Here is a 20,140-nt window from a genome sequence, read left to right as displayed (position 1 = left end):
TCGCCACATATGTGTGAAACGAGCTGAAATCGATGGTGTACAATGCATAATAAATCTTTCCTTTTGCAGATGAGGCCCGCAGCCGAGTCGCTCAGACGAAGGGGGGCGTGGCACAGCAGGGGAACGAGGGAGGGGGCGCGGCCGAGGCGGGGGCAGGAGGAGGAGGGGGCGGAGTTCAGCTGAAGAGGGAGCTGGGTCTCTTCAGCGCGGTCAACCTCATCGTCGGCGTCATGATAGGTAGGCCCTCCACGTGCACTCTTACACTGACCAACCAAACTCCTGCATTTTTAACCCTAATATTTAATTAATAACTAATTAAACCCATTTCCACCCACGTTAGGAAAGGTACCCCCCCCCCCCCCACTACCTTGAATGGATAACAGTCTAGTTTTATCGAATGACCAATTTCACTCGGATTTTCACGAAATTTGGGATTTTTCACTATTCTATCGTTCCGAGCAATGGACGAAAGATGAATTGAATGAAATGAAAGAATAAGATGAAAGAGTGAATAATAATGAATAAGATGAAAGATAAGAAAAATTCTAGACATTGACGAAAGCGCTGCGAGAACAATTCAGTTAGTTTAATACATGGTGCTCCAAGAACGACAACAAGACACGTAAAACATCATGGGAACAGTGGGAGAGATCCAACACTTATCTCCTCCTGCTTCATCCAATTTTCTTTTCTTTCCAGGTACCGGGTGACATTTTCTTGTAATTACCTGTATTTGTAGACATGCATGTTTGCATTTGCTCTTTGTCAGTACGTTTTCGCAGGTTTTTCACGACCCCTTCTTTTGTTTTTCAATTACATTTTAAATGCCGTCAAAATTTGGATATCCGTTCGCTCGAACTTTATATAATTTCGAAAAACGAATTTTTACATAAAATAATTCCTTACATCTTAATATTAGCTTCTTGTTTATTCAACGCTCTATTTTCATGTTTCATGTAAACAATATACATATGTATGCATGTACATATTTCCTCAACATAATAATAATAATTCGACTTTATTCGGTCAGATTGGGACTATAAAGTCCCATCTTCCATCTAACCCCTTGTCATGCATTAAATATTTTCAGTTTACTACATTGCAAAGTTACTCTTGAAATTGCATGAAGTCGGTTATGGCAAAAGATACAGAATTTACGCTTTTGAGAATCAACAAAAAAAATTCAAAATGAACAAAGAATACCTGGTGTAAAAATATGTGAACAAACGTGGGAAAACCTAAGGATATTGAATTTCGTCCTTATTGGAAAAAAACCCACAGCACGAAAAAATCAACAAGATGGGGGCGTGAAAAACCAACAAATAAAAAAAACGCACAGAGAAAGGCCAATGCAAACATGGATGTATACAAATACGAGTAATTACAAGAAAATGTCACCCGGTAACTGGAAAGAAAAGATATTTAGATGAAGCAGGAAAAGTTAAGTGTTCAATCTTTCCCATTGTTCCCGTGATGCTATGTCTAGTTGTTGTTCTTGGAGCACCATATCCAACATTGCTTGGGATGATAAAAAAGTGTAAAATACAAAATTCGAGTAAAATTGGCCATTCAATAAAACTAGATGAATTCCATATGAATATTATTTTCTCGGCTCGAGATAATTCATCTTCTTCTGATAGTACCCGAAAGTGCACATTTACTCTTATTTTCTTTCATGCCGCTGAGCCACCTTTTGATTCGAACGTCTGCTGTCGTGTCGTGCTGTCGTCTTTTATGAAAGTTGACGTAAACGATGTACCATTCCCTTACTGGAATAAGCACATACCTGAGATAAATTTAATTGTGGCCGCATCGTTTTCAACCATCTACAGCAAGCAATGTTTAGAAAGTGAAATACTAAAATATCATGTTGGATTTCACTTTTTCCCGGCGAATGGTGGCAGTGAATTCTTTTATGGATTTCATCCGGCTAATGTCCTCAATCTCTGCCGACGTTCCGATGAAATCCACCAATTCGGCGGGTGACAGTCTATTTCCATCGCATTGCCAATTGCTGTCGCATTTTCACCAAACTTAGGATTTTTCAGTGGCAGTAAATTCTTCTCGGATTTCATCCGGGTAATCTCTATCGCTGCCGACGTTTCGATGTGATCCTTTTCATTCATCATCTGAGCCGATGATGCAAATGATGATACCTGGGTCGATGTTGACAACATGGGCATCATCGGCCTTGATGACGATGGAAAAGGATTTCAGCGAAACGTCAGCAGCGATGGAGATTGAGGAGATAACCCGCATTGAATCCAGATAAAAATTTATTGCAACTGAAAAATCTAAAGTTTGGTGAAAATGCGACAATTATTGGCCATGCGATGAAAATAAGCTGACACACCCCGAATGTGTGATGCCTGCAGCTAAATTTATGTTATACTCTAGCTTCACCTATCCATACAAACTTTCGGGTTTAAACACTTATTGAATGGTATAATTCGCTCAGTGGCGGCTCGTGAGTCAAATGCTGGGAGGGGCACACTCCACCGGGGGGTCAACATTTTTAAATAATTTGTGTATTTTAGTGAGTTTTTCAGGCAATCTAGAGACCACTAATACACAAAAAAATCGCTAACACTAAAGCACTAACAATCTTTAACTCGATTAACTCAACCACAACTAGGCCTATTTACATTTTTAAAAATTACACATAATAAGTCAACTGGTCACCAAAACAAGGTATTCTGCAACACTGTAAGATTATACAGCCGCCGAGCGGCGCGGCGATGTCATCTCACTAGATACGTCGCTCTGCGCATGCTCGGTCGGCGCCCCAAAACTTCCATAAGGCACAAGCTTAGACGCGTCATAGCACCAGCCACCACCACCACCACTCTTCATATAATTGCATGGCTATGGATTGCGACGTTCTGGCCAGCGCCCCGCGGCTACAAATTTGAACTCATCGCGCTAAAGCTTTTTGCGTGTTTATCCTAAATTTTCGATGCTTGCGATTGAAAAAACACCTTGGTTAATAGATATATAATTACTAGGGATGGACGGATCCAGCATTTTTTTCGGATTCGGATCGGATCCTTGATTTTCGGAGCCAGATCTTTCGGATCGGATATTTTCGGATCCAAATGCATTTTCAAAATCCTGACGCTGAGATTCCCCCGATGATTGTTCATTCTCTTGGGAAAAGTTCTATGTGTCAGTCGTATTTTGCCTTCTTTATTTTCCACGGCTGAAATTCTGCTACGTAACCTCTGCGAGAGCTTTCAAACAAAACGGTTCATGAGTAGGACAAGAATCGCATGCGACGGCGCATTCGAAGAGAGAATCGGAACTCTTTCCACCCTTGCGGGGCGTTGCATTCACTGAAGCTATCATTTAAAATTTCGGATCCAGATCCGATGTCTTCCGCGACTTTGGATCCGATGAAGGGCAATATCCGAGGATATTTGGATCCAAGGTATCCCATCCGACCATCCCTAAAAATTATAATTGAATGGGTATTTAATTTTTTTCCTTTTTCAAATCTTCGGGAGGGGCGGCGTCCGAGAGTCCTTACGGGCAAGCCGCCACTGATTCCGCTCCTATCCTCACCCTCCCTCCTCTCCACAGGATCCGGCATCTTCGTGTCCCCGACCAGCGCCCTCCAGCGCTCCGGCTCCGTGGGGATGTGCCTCGTCATCTGGGTCGTCTGCGGGTTCATCTCCCTGCTCGGTAAGCACAAACGACTTAACTCTTTCCCCTTTTTTTCAACATCAAAATTGCAACCGTTGAGACGCTTATTTATCCAGAAAGTCTTCCATTTATTTTATCTAGGAGGAAGAACACCTTTGCAAATAACGAAATAAATTTCACCGTAACTAAATCTAGGTACTTTGTGCACTCTATTTCTGAACAGAAAACTTATTCGTTTAAAGATAATAGAAACCGCGTTGCAAACAAAAAAGCTTAAAAAAGTAACAATTTTAGTTTAACAAGTTTATTGACCCTTTTTACAACGTTGCGTCACGAAAAATCGTTAAAAAAGCCCATATATATAGCGGCTCAAAATTCTTATTAGGACATGCATGTCTCAGTACAAACCGCTATAAGGTGAAACCGCGAATGGCTCATTAAATCAGTAATGGTTCCTTGTATCTAACCCACGCTTACGTGGATAACTGTGTAAATTCTAGAGCTAATACATGAACCTCGTGCCCCGACCAGTGATGGGAGGGGTGCTTTTATTAGAACAAAACCAAGCGGCTCGTCCGTTGCCTAGGTGACTCTAAATGACTTTTGGCTGATCGCACGGTCCTGGCACCGGCGACGCATCTTTCAAATGTCAGCCTTATCAACTTTCGATGGTAGGTTCTGCGCCTCATACCATGGTTGTAACGGGTGACGGGGAATCAGGGTTCGATCCCGGAGAGGGAGCCTGAGAAACGGCGACCACAACCACACCCAAGGAAGGCAGCAGGCGCGCAAATTACCCACTCCCGGAACGGGGAGGTGGTGACGAAAAATTAAAAAAACCAAAACTTTCTGGGGAAAAATATAACTCTTTACTGGACTGAAACACTATCACTAAAGGCCGTTTTACACGATACAGGTTGGAGCTGCATTAATTTCTAAAATGGCGTGGAATTGCGCGATTGCATGAACGAAATTAGAACAGGGGCTATTTTGCCGTCTCGCATCCACGCATTCTCGCATGTGTTCTAGCAATTCACTGCTTTACACGACGCAATTTTGATTGCGCCTTCACACGTACGTCAGACTGCGCAATTCCGTGTACCGTGTAAAACGGCCTTAAGGCAAATTCCGAAGCGGGAAGTGCGAAATTATTGTTACGCGAACACCGAGTTAGATTTGCGGCGTTTAAGCGGAAAGAGTTTAATTAGAATATTTTATCAGATTAGGACTCTAGGACCAATAAAAAAAAATTAATTTGTGCGGAAAAAATTAATCACATGATGATTTTTTTACGGAAAACCATTGCGAAGTAGTCGACGGTTCAATTTATTTCAATCACGATGCTATAGGGAAACAAAATTCGCTTTTTAAGTTCCACACATAATATGTATTAACACCGACCAAGTTTCCAAAACTGCTTCATCATTTCATAGAGTTTAGTTATACTCGCTTTCTTGCTTGTTTGCCCTTCCGGACAAAATCTTGCGACTCAAATTTCGACCATTTCCTGATTAGTTAGAGCGCTGAAAAATTTCAGGACATCTCGGAACTGGATGGCTATGCAGTTCTTACACTTTTACCGCGATCGGAACAGTATCTTGAGTAATTTTCAGCAATAAAAATTAAATGTAGAGTTCCAAAAAATGGCCTCTAAAATCCAATGGAGGCGCTACAGTCATAATAGGAGTAATAAAGTATTTGTTAGTAAAGCGTGAGTTATCTGTGAAGTTTTTTGTTTATCTTTAGCAGAAGCCCGCGATTTACCTTTCCATTTATGATTAGCCGTGAAAATTGTACTTTTCCATGAGGAATTTTCGTCTTCACACGTAACTTCTGCCGTCCCTATGCTCCATTCAGCAATCAAAGGAAACAAAAATTTGCTACAAAACTAAATTTTCAAATTTAAGGAAGAATGTATGTGAATTGAATTTAGAGGTGAAAACATTTTATAGATAAGAGAAAGTGAGCAACTACATAAAAACTCAGTGTGTTAAGACATGAGGACAAGGTATTTTGGCAAGATAAAGAGTCTAATTAGAATATTTTATCAGATAAGTCCTCTTGGGCCAATTTTTAAAAATTAGCTTTAACGGAAAAAATAAATCTCATGGTGAGTTTTTACGGAAAATCAATTGCGAAGTTATCGACGGCTCAATTTTTTCTCATGGCTTTTCTCGTGAAGTTCATGCTAAGATTGTCGGGTTTACCACACATAGTGCTGGACACGATGACATTGCATGCACTTCATTGTATGTGACAAAGGAAGACTAGCCGAGTTACATCAAATGCCGAGTCAATGGCCTCGAAAATACTACCGGAAAATCTCGTTATCGTCAGAGTGGTACGGTGATGCGCACAACTGCTGACCGGTGACGCAAGGACCGATGCGAGCAATGCGCCGACCCTCAACACTTGACATACGGCCAACCTGTGATCTTCACTCCACCAATTACCCATCCTCTGTAGTCACTAGCCGTGCCAACGTTCGCATGAACTAGACGTATCTAAGCGACTGAGAAATTTTCCGTATCACTTCGTACCAATAAATTTAGTTCTTATTTTTTTTTATGATCAAAACAAAGCCGATCACACATTTTAAACTTCTAAATTCAGCAAAACAATCAATATGCTCTCAACGACGCCATCCATGCGTGAGCTTTCATTTACGCCATGAAAAATGATGCAAACAATTTTATAGTTCGTTAGCGAATTCTTTCGCACCCGTAGGGCACAGCTGATCAATCAAAAATCAACAATCAAAAACTGATAGAGGTGGATGAATTCGGTTATTTGGGAAGCAAGATAACTAGTGACGGGAAAAGCAAGAACGAAATTATCATCAGAATAGCCCAGGCGAGGAGAGCATTCCACCAAAAGAGAGACCTGCTCACAGCGGGAAACTTAAATGTAGAAGTAAAGAAACTATTTACATGAACCTACATTTGGAGTGTGCTCCTATACGGAAGTGAGGCATGGACAATGACCGCAGCGGAGAAAGCAAGGATAGAGGCCTTCGAAATGTGGTGCTACAGAGGAATGATGAAAATCAAATGGATCGACAGAGTTAGTAACGAGTAAGCCCTAAGAAGAGTAGGAGAGAAGATAAGTCTCATGAAAACCTTAACAAGAAGACGGAACAATCTTATCGGAGACATCTTGAGACATGATGGCCTGATGAAGACAATCGTCGAGGGACAGTTAGAAGGCAAGAATGGAAAAGGAAGACCTCGACCAAAATATATGGAACAAGTAAAGAAGTATGTGAAAGAGAAATACGAAGGTTTGAAATAATAAGCTGATAGGAGAACTGAGCGGAGAGCTGAGTAAAATCAATCCTAGGATTGACCAGCAATGATGATGAGGATGAGAACACAACAGGGGATTTCTTAGTGCTGTGCGGTTATAATCAATCGTGTTCCACTTCATTTTTTGCTTGTTCTCCTACATGAAGTTCCCACCTACTCCAGGGTGTTCAGCCACTCAAAGCAGAAAAATTCATGCATAATTCCCGGTTTTCCAAAAAAAATTACAAAATTCTAGGTTAATCTTCCGTGATTACTGTGGTAGATACGAAAGAACACAAATGGTAATTTTCACGATTTTTAATTCCAAAACTCAACAACCGACCCAGGTTTCAACACATTTTGTCTATTACAAGGTGACACTATGTGTTGAAACCATGGTCTGTTGTTTTGGAATGAAAAACTGTGGAAATTACCATTAGTGTTATTTCATCATTGGTGTACCCATCGATCTTTCACCAAATCAAGCCAGAAACGACTTCATACGATAGGCACGAATTTAAAAACATCAAAAATTACTACAATACTTTTAAATAACATTGTGTTTACATGGACAAGTAATAGGTTAGTAAACACACACTGCATGTAAAATTTGAAGTTGTTCAATTCAAACCAAGAAGCTGCATCGACCTCATAAGAAGATGCTGACGTCACCTGGAATTCTATTCTTCGTGTTTTTTAATCTTACTGGAGTCAAAGAGAGCTAGGACATTTCAATTCTGTTGTCTTGTCTGATATTTCGCGTTTCGATGCGACTGTAAAAACTCTACCATAAGCTACTACACTTTAAATTACGACAAACAAATTTTAGGCCAGAAAATGGGCGTTTGACTGGAAAAACTTTATGAGAAATGAACTTGAAATAAAAGATATTGATATATTTCAGGTTGGAGCAAAAATTATTGAATAATTCATTCCTATTTCCAGGGACTAAAATTACCGCACAATTCTCGATTTTCCCGGTTTCTGGACGCACTGTACTTCAATGAGGGTCTTTATGGAGAAAATTGGAATTGGAGAAGCATTCAGTTCAGCTTAATCCGAAAGCGTGACACGCATTTAATCATTTGGGAAAACTTTTAAACTGTATCCTAAACTACCGCCACCAGCAATGCATAAATTTACCTTATTGTTTAGAGAAGACACATTCAACCGTTAAATTGCTAGCAAACTTATGGAAGAGCTTTAGCGACACCATTAGCTTCAGCCTCATGTGCCGTGTAGCGAGTTAACGTCAGTGGGGAAATGGGAGTCCTTTCCACCCTATGGAATATACGCACGTAGACATAAACACACATTTGAACAAAAGTTATATATGTGCCGTTGCAAAGCCAAATAAGAGTAAATGTGGTATGCACCGTCAATAATAAGGCAATCATTGATGGTGAAAGATGGTCAGATGGTGAAATTTCTTTATCTTTAATGAAAAAAAGCTTAGAAAATTGCACACGTTTAAATTTGGACGACCAATTTTGCCGCGGTGCGAAATTATCTGGTATAGATACAGCAAATATCAACTCTTTAACAATCTAGGTGAATGGCAGCGGAAGCACATTTTTACGGAAAAACCCTTTCGTAATGACAATGCAACAAATTTTTGACAGTGTAAGAAGGTAGGCATCCGTCTTCCTATCCTTCCGCCAACACTGATCTAGTGTCTATAAAGAGTTGGTATTTCCTTCAGGTATACCTGATAATGTCGCGCCGCGAAGAAACTATTGTCCAAAATTATATACGATCGAAATTTACTAAGTTTTTTTATTCAAAATAATAAGGGAAAAATAGAATTTATTGAGTCCTAAATTTTCCTATTTTTCCACCCCGGTAATAAAGGTTGATCGCATGAGAAAATTTTTGGGCAAAAGTTATTGTCAAAAATGTTGGAAAATTGCAATTTTCCTTTATTGATTTATCAACTCATAAACTAAGGGAGATTATTTTCCCTTAGTTCTAAAATTAGGAAAAACCTTTCCAGTTTTAAACCACCACTTTATTAAATTTAATTATATTTTGAAAATTTTTAATTATGTCCAAAACTCTTCGGTGACTTTTGACTTTCGCAGAGTGTGGAAGTCAATTGAAAAAATTACGTCCACCACCATGTCCACACAATAGTGATTACTAATAATACGCATGCACTTTCTTAGAATCCGCGTAATGTCTTCGTTCGAAATCCTACAAATGTGTTTGATTTAGGCTTAAATAAAATAGCGAGTTCGTCTAGTAATCTAATCTAGTGTCCCGTTGAAAGTTGATAAAATTGGATAGCAAAGAATAGCAATCAGTTCGGAGATGCATTGTGGCTGGGTTGAATTTTTCAAAATATTCATGACGATAACTTTAATGCGGTAACAGTTTCGCAGGGAAAGCAAACTTCCTCAAACATGCAGTCTGATTGAATCGTTGACAAATCTACCCAAAGAAATGACGCATGACGCTTGGAAGACAGTTTGACAAAAAAATAAATAGGTAAGGTACACGCATACATTATTCGTAAAATCATAAATAGCTTACAAGAATTAATGACTGAAGCAGAAATGACAACACGCTATCACTACAGCTGTTAGTCTATGTAACAAGGCTCATTAAAAAGTTACAGTCCATGACGCAAATTTTCTAAAGCTGACTTTTCTTCTGTTGACTACTAAATCATTAAGATTAAACCAAATTCACCAGATGTGGCAAAATTTTAAATTCATAAAAAATGGAGGCATCAAGAAGTGAAAAATGGTCAATGGCGACGGATTGCTCCAATAGGGTAGTTTCCTTCATCAAAGAAAACGAAAGGCATTGATTGAGATTCGTTACCCACCATTAGTGTATTCATAATATACAAATTATTTCGTTTTAAAAATCCCAGTTTAGACGAATGGCAATGGTCAATTTTAACCTCATTTGAAAAAGGCCAGATTGGCGCCCATGCGATTCCACTCCACGTGACGTCACAGGGACCTAGTTTTTATACGATTAGATAGGAGTTTTACATCGTCTGAGATTACTAATGCATGCATGAGGCACGGAGCTCAGGGAAACATGTCTTAATAATCACCCATTAAAATTGCCTAACTTCGGAAAGTTTCCTTCGTTTGATAGGGGAATAATAATCCTTATTTAAGCCAAGCGCTACCTGTTAGCAGGGTACTCAGCTACCTGCTAGCAGCCTGCGTCATATCAGCGCTCAAGCCTTGCCCCAAGGTCACCTCACACGCCGACAGCTGGAACCAGAAATACGTCACGCGGACTTTTCCCATCATTTCTACTTAGCCGCCGCGTTCTCGCGCGCTTGTAATTTTTCAATTTTCGTTTAATCGTGAAAAATAGATATTATCATTTAAAAATCTAAGAGCGTGAAATGCGCACTCCAGGAGTAATAATCTTTCGATTTAGACAATAAAAAAATAATAGGAAACCACCCTATTAAAGCAATAATTTTTCGATTCAACCATGGATGGGAAAGCACTGTTTATTATGATCGACTGGAAAATACTTCACGAACCACATCTGCATCGATAAAAACAAATGTATTTCTGTTCATCTTCTCTTCATAACTACACCATTCATTCTATAATCATAGCGCTATGAAGCCTTTCCACGAAAGGCTTCATGGATTATTAAAATTTTTGTCAAAATTAGCCCTCACGCTCCACGTAGTGCCTCCCGCGGTGTTCCATACGCAAAAATTGCGATCTGTGCAACGGTTTCGTCTGTCAATTTTTAAAAGTTCTATTGTTTCCAGAAGCCTGCATGAATTTGGTATTAAGGAGACTACATGGAAGAGGCCCCAATCCATTTCATATGATGCAGTAGTTAATTGATTTCATATGAAGATCATGAGATGTGGTAGTTAGTAAGAATTACACATCGTATGCTTACTGTTAAGATGCTCTATTAATATTATTGTTTAATAATTTATAAATTAATAGTTATTGTAAAATGATTGAATTAACAAAATTAAATATTTTTTAAAATAAACTTTTCAAATTTTGGAGCCCCCAAGAAATCTGCCGCCCGAGGAACCAGCCCCCTCAGCGCCGCCCAAGTTTCGGGCCTAAATAGCATTCAGATGATATGAATGTGATCGATCAAATAATCGTGAATATAAATCGCGATTAAATTCACCAACTATACCTCGTTTCCGCGAGAAAATCGGATCGCCTTGCCTGTCAGCGACGCAAGTGGCGACTTTTATAATCCTATTTAAATCTGACAACACATCTTAGACGCCAACTTGAGAATCCCCTGTTGTAATATTCGTGGCATCCCTGCTACGGTAGAGTGAATTGGGCTAATTTACGGAAAGAAAAATCTGGTGGGTTGGCACACAGTCGAAGTCTTACGACGGGACAAGAATATCTTGAGTCAAACACCAGGGCGGGATGCTCCAGCGAAAGAAATTTGGAGATAAGGAACTTTGTGTCCACGCTCGCGCCGATCGGTGTTTTTTTTTATCTTTCGGGCTATCATGACGTGTTTCTCTCTACGCGAAGATGTTTGCACCGTCATAATTTGCAGATCATACCAATTTCACCAATGATAACTTCTTATATAAAATAAAATAAATAAAATGAATCTCATTAATGATATCGAGAGTAGGCCGTAAGGTCGGGTGATTAGAAAAGCATTCTTTGTCAACCTTTCGGAATTAAATTGTACGTTGACGACGAGAGAAAGAAGTGGGTCAAGCGACAATGGACAAAAATTCTGGTTGACGTCGCGGAATGAATGGGAGGGGGTATTTTAATGAAAATGGTGGCATCTTACGCGTCGTCGGTCCTGATTTATTCGCCGGAAGTACTTATAAGTGTGTTGGCAATCTGTGTGAAAATTTAAATTTGTGAATAAAAAGAACGTATCGCCGCCCCCGCCATCGTCGTGAGTACCTTTCATATTGTGTTTGTAATTCATGATAACTAAATTTGTGAAGCTGCGGTACGTGTTGTCGGCCCGATTTTCTTTAATATATTTTTTTGTTAATTTGAATTGTGCTTTACATTTATGTATACATCTAATTTGTGAAGTTATCGAGAAAAATGGGTATTTTATAAAATGAATTTCATCTCCAGTGCTATTAGTTTCAGTGCTTAAATCATATTAGGTAGGGCACAACATATGCATCTCAGAGCTAACTTAACAAAATCCACATATTCACTTAGACAATTCAAATTCAGAGTAGCGAAGAATATAATAGATGAATCAAAGAAGGACGGTTACCTAAAAATTTAATTCCTCTTAAAATTCGATCGATTTTTTAAAATTAGCTATGAGATGCATCAGTTGCACCCTCATATGACTCCTAATGATGGAATTCATTGAATGCCGACACGTTGGCAAATGATGATTTTTTAATCACTGACGACCTATTATCCATATTTTTATTTATGGATGTATAAATCAAAAGATCGAGATGGAAGATACTGAAAATAAAGCTATTCAGTAAATAGTGCCAGGAACAGATAAGAATCCAGGATTGGCGATTCCCTCTTTTCCTATCTCCTTTCAGAATGCATTGCTGGTGGTGTCGAATTAGGACCACAAAAAACATGCCACGAAAAACGACATTGGTTAACTTACAAATTGTGTGTGGCGACGCAATATTCGCAAGGTAATGTTTTTCCTCCGTAATAGAAGAGAGCTCATTTCTCTTAAAAGGCCACCGCAAATAGATGATAGTAAAATCTCCAAAGGAAAGTTTGAATAGATACTTCGATCTTAGACTTTAGTGCCATGAGGCCCAGGCGACGCAGATTAGTCAATATCAATTTAAGTGGTCACATTCACGATGCCAAACTATCTACACCCAGAGAAAAATTTTAAAAAATCTGAAACGCAGATCAGCATCAGCAAAATTCACTTAAAATACGGAATTTAATATGATGTTAAGTACAGAAGAATCTATGAATATCCCTCCGAGGAGTACAAGTATTTCTGACACTGAATTTGGAAAACTCATTGCTATTCTTAATTAAGGGTTTTTATTCGAGTGAACTTTCCTTGAGGTTTCCCACCAAGAGTACCGTGATCGATTATGAAAACGTAGACAGAAATAACAAACACTTACCTGACGCAATGCACGAGAAGTTTCAGTTTGCAGATGCGCCGGGAGAACTCCAATTCCGCTCAACCGTTCGTATTTTGTCTTTTCAGCGACGCATGACTTGTCCAAAACTTAACGAATCATGTTGACTGTTTTAGGGTGCGTGCTGATTAGATATTATTTTAAAAAATTTCTCTACCTTAAATCTGATAATTTTATTTCAAAGACTTATTGAAGTAAAATTTTCAAAGGTGAATACTGTCAAAGGTGCATTTTATTTATACAGAACATTTCATGGTGATAATTTTTAGTTTCAAACAAGAAATAAGTTACGAATAGATATTATTTAAGCGAAATTTATACGTTTATACGTTCAATTAATACTTCGCTTTCTTGCAGGCGTACATCATTTTTTACATAAGAACCATTGAAAAAAGCTGCACCAACAACACTAAATATTTGAAACATTTGCCTATGAAACATTTGCGCGGCCTATCATAGGACACAGTGGTCTGTTTAAGATCCTATTTGGGACAGGATTGAGTCTGAAGCTGCCAAAACAACTGATATTACCACACCAAAGAATGGTCGAAGAATATAACGTTATGTTTTAACGATTAATTGCTGAAGAACATTCCTTATTACATGACTCCCAACGAGCAGGCCGAGAGGAATAATCTAACACCTGAATACTCCTATAACCGCGAGGCGCTGTAGAAACAGATTCGTCAATATCAACGGACGCGGTCAAATTCACGGAGCGGAATTGACTGAACTGATAGAGAATAGATCGGGTAGGCAGATCTCCGCGACCGGCAGGGCGTTCGTTCGTTTTCGCAGCAATTCCCCGCTGATTGTTTTGAAGGGCATTCAGGGAGTGTTTGTTTTCCATCTCGTGGCATAAACCTCCTCCCCACACAGCTGTCTCTCTCTCTCTCTCTCTCTCTTGCCAAGGCCGCCTCTCAGTGCACACTCCCGCCACGCCCTCCTCCACGCCAAAGACACTCCCGACAATCCACGCCACACTTCGCCGCGACGGAAGCGGCAAATCTTGCGAGCCCACTCAAGGAGTCCCTCTTAAAGAGGATCAACTGTCTGTCGCGAAGACAACTAACACAAAGACAGGGGCGGTCTGGCGGCAGGTCGGCCATCGCCGAGGGTCCCGAGCTTACGGGACCCCCACAACGGTCGTGTCTATAGTGAAGCCTATACGATAGGTCTATAATAAAAAAGACTCGGATTACATGAGACAAGGTTTTCTTGGCAGTTATAAAATTCTACGTTTGCTTATTTACTTTATTTACAACATACTTAGTGCAAGAAGAACATATGAAAAATAAATAAAATCAAATTGTCAGAAGATAAAACAGAACCTGATGCTTTTTACGAAGGGTTATTAGATAACGTTACCTATTTTTGATTTTTTTAGATTTCCTAGCAGTTTCAAAGAAAACAATTTACTAAATAGATTATAAAATATTAAATTTCATTAACTGTGAGATTCTCACTTTCCGTTGTATTTTTTCTTGCGAAATTGCTATTTTTATTCAATTTTATATAGTTTTTAAGAGTTAGAATAGCGTCAAAATCCATTTCCGGACATGCAATTTCATAAACTTTTCCGGAGGAAGACCCCCGAATCCCTCGGTACGTGGGACCCGATCATGAGGCCTGAGCGAGGGTCCCCAATCACCCCAGACCGCCCCTGCATACACAGCACCTCGAGCCCCGCTAAGCGCCACCTAAACTCGACAACGTTCTCTCGGCTGGGGTTGGAATTGAATGTGCACCTTAAGAGCCTGAAATTAGAGATCAAAACTCACACACGGCAAATGGGACAGACTGCATATATGCACTTGAATCTCTGAGGGAACCTCAGGAAAATAGACTGCAAAACCGAGAGATTTGACAATCGTTTCTGTCGCACCTGGGAATATAGTTAGTTACTAGTGTATAAAACGCGTGCGAAGTTGCGCTAATATGTGGGAGGCCCGTATGAAAAAGGAATGGTTTTCGATTTATAAATAGAATAAAAATGATACCAAAAATATTCGTTAAAATTACTACGATTAACTGAATTGCAACTAAATTTAAATAGGAATTTAGAATGGGAAAGTCTAACCTATCGAAGGGTAAAATTTAAGTTTAATCTTTTGGGGAATTATCAAGAAAAAAAGTTTTTTCCTGATGTTAAAGATATTTTGAGAGAGCCACATTATCATGGTAGAAACGATCACAAGGATATGATTTGGGAAATAAGTTGCAGAAGCGTCATAATGCCGCGTTTTCGGCGTATAACAAAGGACCATAATACTTGCGACAGTGTAGCTCTAGGATAGTTTGACTCGGACAAAGTAATATAGGCTCTGCATGTGTAGTTAATAACTTATTAAATTTTTAAATACCATCAGTGTGGATTTTTTGGCATGTTCTAACTCGTGCATGAATATTTTACGATACTAACTTTTCGTTTTTTTCCATTACTAACTAGTAGTTTTATTTGGATGGTAGCATGTTCGTGTCTTTATCACTCTCCTAGTTTCCGGTCTGACCGCGTGTCATTGTCCTATGTGCTTGGCCTGTGTCCGACGAACGAGCACGTTAGGCTAGGGTGAGAGCTGCATAGTGCATGCCTGGCGTGTAATCACCCCGTGCCAGACACCCAGGTGGTGGTTTGCGGTGCACCTCGTAGATATAGATGAGCCCAGTGCTGTAGTTGGGCCGGTACGGCGTGCCCCCTAAAATCCAAACTCGTGATAAGCGTACCGGTAAAACTACCTTTTTAAACTGTAAAAAAATTGCCCTACTTTAAATTGTCCAATGGATTTCTGAAAGAAAAATCGGAAATGATTATTTACTTGTTCAGAGTTATCTCGTGACACAACTTGGAACTAATATAAGATTTGGAGTTTGACATTTCAATCTCGGCCGGATGTAAAATGGCAGCTGTTGGCAAATCTTGGTGAGTACCGCCTAAATGTTTTCCCAACTACAGCCCTCGATGAGCCTCGAGTTAACAGAGAGTGGCTGTGAAGCGACTTCAGGTGATTGCAGAGACGATGTGCCATTTGATCCCATAAAAGTTGATTTCCGTTGCCACCTCTGTCGTACTTTAAACGGTTTTCAAAAGTGTCCGCTATGATATTTTTGAAATCCACTTTTTCTCCAATATTTTGCAGTTTAATGTTTCCAATCGCGAGGAATGGCACTTAAATATGTGAATTTGATACGTCATATATCATCATGAATAATATATATGTGGGTAATTACCCCAAATTATACCTCCATGAAACTCGGATCATTTTGCCCCTGAGTGGTGACTTGTGTAAACAAATTTAAATGCGCTGGTGGGTGATAATATATTAAGATGCCATTTTGGAGGATCCACATTAGTAATATTCGTGGCTCGACCGCTCACTCGCCTCGAATTCGCCGTCAACCGACGAGATTGATTGCCTTCGGGCGACTCGTCAATTACTTAGGAGTTCACTTACAAATTTGCTTTGCTCAAATCTGTCAACTAATTGGAGAGTTCTCAGGAGCTGCGAAAAGTGAGGCACGATATCTTAGGCGGCGGGTATGACTGCACTCCACGATTCGCCGTCGAGCGGTCGATCCGTACTCGGCCACAGGTTTCCGATTACTATACCATAGGCTCTTCGCCCATTTCTCCGTAAAAACATCTACATCTACATAATACCCGGCGAGCCACCTCTAGGGCGTTTGGCAGGGGGTGACCAATCACCAACATGCAGCATGCAAGAGGACCACATGCACATGCACACCGCACGGTCATAGAAATATTACGCATACCTACTAGCAAAATATTCATGCATATTCGTTAAAAAAAACTTGCTAATGGTTAGTAATTCCTAGAGCAAATGGATGCAAGGTTAGAACTATGGAAAAATACATGCAATGAGTCATCCTAGTGAGCGATGCCATTAATCCTATCAATTAAGACAACGTTGCTATAGTACGAGGGAAGAATGACATTTTAAATCTCTCTATTTTGCAGTCTATTTCTTTCACTTTACTCTCATGATCACGTCTACCATAGTACGATGGTAAACGAAGGACATGATCTACATATATACATACTACCCGCAGGCCACGCAAATAGGCGTGTGGCTAGGGGTGTTAGGACACCAGCAGTTTTTTTAATCGTATTTTTTACCAGCCGTAGTTTCTGGTCTGACCATGTTTCGTTCTCCTGAGAGCTTGACCTGAGTTTGGCCAAAGAGCGCGAGTCTGATTTAGGTTAGGATGAGGGCTGTGTGCCTGGTGCCTCATTAGGCGTGTGGCTGGGGATGTTAGGACACCAGCCGTTTATACATAAAAAGGAAATGCGACATAAATCATGTTTCTTCATGGAGACATAGGACCCGCTCGGCGTAATCTCTTTGGATAAAAATATAGCGATTAGAGCCCTGCAAAGCGAAGATTCTAATAATGACTCACTGGCATCCGAATGAATGTATCCAAGTAGCCGTTTTGAAGGGCATTAATCGTTATATGTTTACCCAAGGAGATAACGTATAGAAGAGGCCCCTGTGTCTACATGAAGAAAATTGATTTTCGTTGCCGCTTTGCACGCATTTGAATTGGTTTTCAAAAACGGCGGCAACTCAGCGATGACTATGGTGCGATCCATGTTTTCTCAATATTTACCACAGATACAACCACTGCCACTTCCCCTGGTTATTTCCTTTCAGTGAATGAATCTGGTAAAAAAATGTGTTAACGTAAATTGATGTAATAACCTTTGTAATAACTTAAGTCGCTTGAAAAATCGGTATTAACTTTTTTTGTGTCTTTTGCATTGATTGTATTGATGCTAACAATGCATATTTCACAAGTATATGTAATTAATTCGGACCGGACTATGCTGAGAAAAAATTAAGCTGCAAAAGCTCATAGAAATTTTAAGTCTTTTTAGGTTCAATAAAGATATTTAAATATACACGAGGAAGCACAGCTTTCTAACAACATCCGGTGGAATGAAATATTATGGGCGGATTTTGATATTTTCGCGGAAATAACGCTTCTTTTCCTCGTTTTCAAATATTTCTTAACGAGTCACGAATCATGATCACATACTTGTTATCTTATATTTCCTAGCAAAGTTTCAATATCATTTCGCCGAAAATGGAGTTAACTTCTGCTCAAGTTCAATTGTCTGCAATGTATTTTTTAAGCACTTGCCATCAACAGACAAATGGGCTCCCACACCAACTGAAATACAAAGAATGGAATGCAGTTACAACCTGCCCAATTGAATGGAAATAATTGCACCCGTGGTCATCTTGAGAATGAACGCCAGAATTGCGCTACATTTAAGCGCATGAAAAAACGCGCAACTTCGAGTTTTTTCTCAGCTCATACAATTAGGATGATACTACGATTTGGAAGATAAATTAATTAGATCATACAAGAAAGTTTTTTCGCTTCAAAATTGCACTTTTCTTCGGATCGAATTTTGTGCATTTTCCCATCCAAAATATTTCATGGGGGTCGGCCTTTTTCTGAGGACCCGGACGTATTCAGCCTGGCCTTCAACTACTCCCGTGCGCGGAGCATAGCGACCAGACACTATCTCGAGTTCAACAATTCTGTATTGCTATCGAAGTGGTGAAGGACGTTTTAAATGAAGAGATCCATATTTTTCTATTTTTCGGTTCTTCACCCACTCCTCGAGGCATTGGACGGCTTCAACCCTTTCAAAGATTGGTTGATGACGTCACAAGCTCATGCCGATCGGGTGGTCTCTTCTCGGCCACTCCTCGGAGTTGTGCCGGGTCCGGGTGCCGACTGTCCATGTTATTTACACTCTTTCTAGCGATTCCTTCTCTCGATAAAAATTTCTCCTTCAATGAGTAAATGAACCAGATATAGACGACATGACAGTTGACGACAATAACTCATGAAAAATGGGCAGAAGCATTGCCATTATTTTTTTTTAATTTTTGACTCACGAGAGAATCGCTGAATGCTGAATATTTTTTCCTTTGTCACAAATATATTTGTTGGAGTATACGTTATTAATAAAATAAGTTCTTTTGTGTACATGTATAATGTGGTTGCAGCGCCTGGGTGGAGTTCGGAAAGGCGTTGCCAAGGTTGCGTTTATTTTTGATGTAACTGTATTTTTTTTCTTGGTGTAAGTGTACGTTATAACCTCTTCTGAACAAAATGATTTTTCCTGCGTGTGCTAACAATATCCATTCTATTTTATGATCCTTTTAATGAATTGCGACTTAGGGCCTGAGCAAACGACTCGAACGCAGAAAGAACTCAAACGGCTCCGAAGCAGAAGAATTCGAAAATATTCGAGCAGGGAAACAAAACAAGAAACATTTGTGTTGACTTGCAGGTGTCGCGTGAATGCGAGTATGCGTGACGTTTCTAGGCACGGTGGCGTGCTGTAGACACAGAGCTTAAGTCAGTGTAAGTCACGCATGCACATCTTGGATCTTGCCAATGAGAAAAGACAACTTGTTCTTTGAAAACGCTGGGATAATCGAGCTTGATTGGCTCGTATTACGTGAAAATCATATATTTTAAACATTTTTCCGAAATAACTATATCTACATACTAAGTATCCCGCAAGCCTCCTGTGTAGGTGTGTGGCGGGGGGTGTTAGGACACCGCCGTTAACAAATGAATAGTAAATGCTCTAAAGGCCGTTTTACACGGTGCACGTAATTGCGAAGGTTAGAACTGCATTAATTTCTAAAATGGCGTGGAATCGCGCGAATGCATGAACGAAATTAGAACAGGGGCTATTTTGCTGTCTCGTATCCACGCATTCTCGCATGTGTTCTAGCAATTCACTGCTTAATACGACGCATTTTTGAATGCGCCTTCGTGCACACGTCAGATTGTGCAAGTACGTGCCCCGTGTAAAACGGCCTAAACGAATTTCAACATAGCATCTTCAAAATTCACTAACTCTTGGTTAACTATGTGGTATTCCATTATTTCCTGGATATAGACAGTTACTTATACCACTTATTTTATGAGAGCAAACAATAAAGATGGAAAGAGTAATTTTGCTAAGCACTTAATATGTAACTGCCACAGAAGCGATTTTAAAATGAATATTTTAAATTTTTGCAATGACCGCCGAGAACTGGATTCTAGGGAACAGTTAGAAATTTTA

General features: G+C 39.7%; 1 protein-coding gene across 1 annotated transcript in view; it reads left to right on the top strand.

Annotated features, from left to right (window-relative positions):
* LOC124159535 (b(0,+)-type amino acid transporter 1-like) overlaps window positions 1–20,140 on the top strand; it is a 92,889-nt gene that overhangs the window by 39,847 nt on the left and 32,902 nt on the right. The window contains exons 3-4 of the mRNA XM_046535415.1: window positions 70–237; window positions 3,580–3,681. Coding sequence (XP_046391371.1) covers window positions 70–237; window positions 3,580–3,681 — 270 coding nt within the window. The remainder of the gene's footprint in view (window positions 1–69; window positions 238–3,579; window positions 3,682–20,140) is intronic.

This window comes from Ischnura elegans, chromosome 5 (genome assembly GCF_921293095.1).
Source record: "Ischnura elegans chromosome 5, ioIscEleg1.1, whole genome shotgun sequence".
NCBI lineage: Eukaryota > Metazoa > Arthropoda > Insecta > Odonata > Coenagrionidae > Ischnura > Ischnura elegans.
Note: the sequence above shows the minus strand (reverse complement) of the source record. Positions and strands in the feature narration are given on the sequence as shown.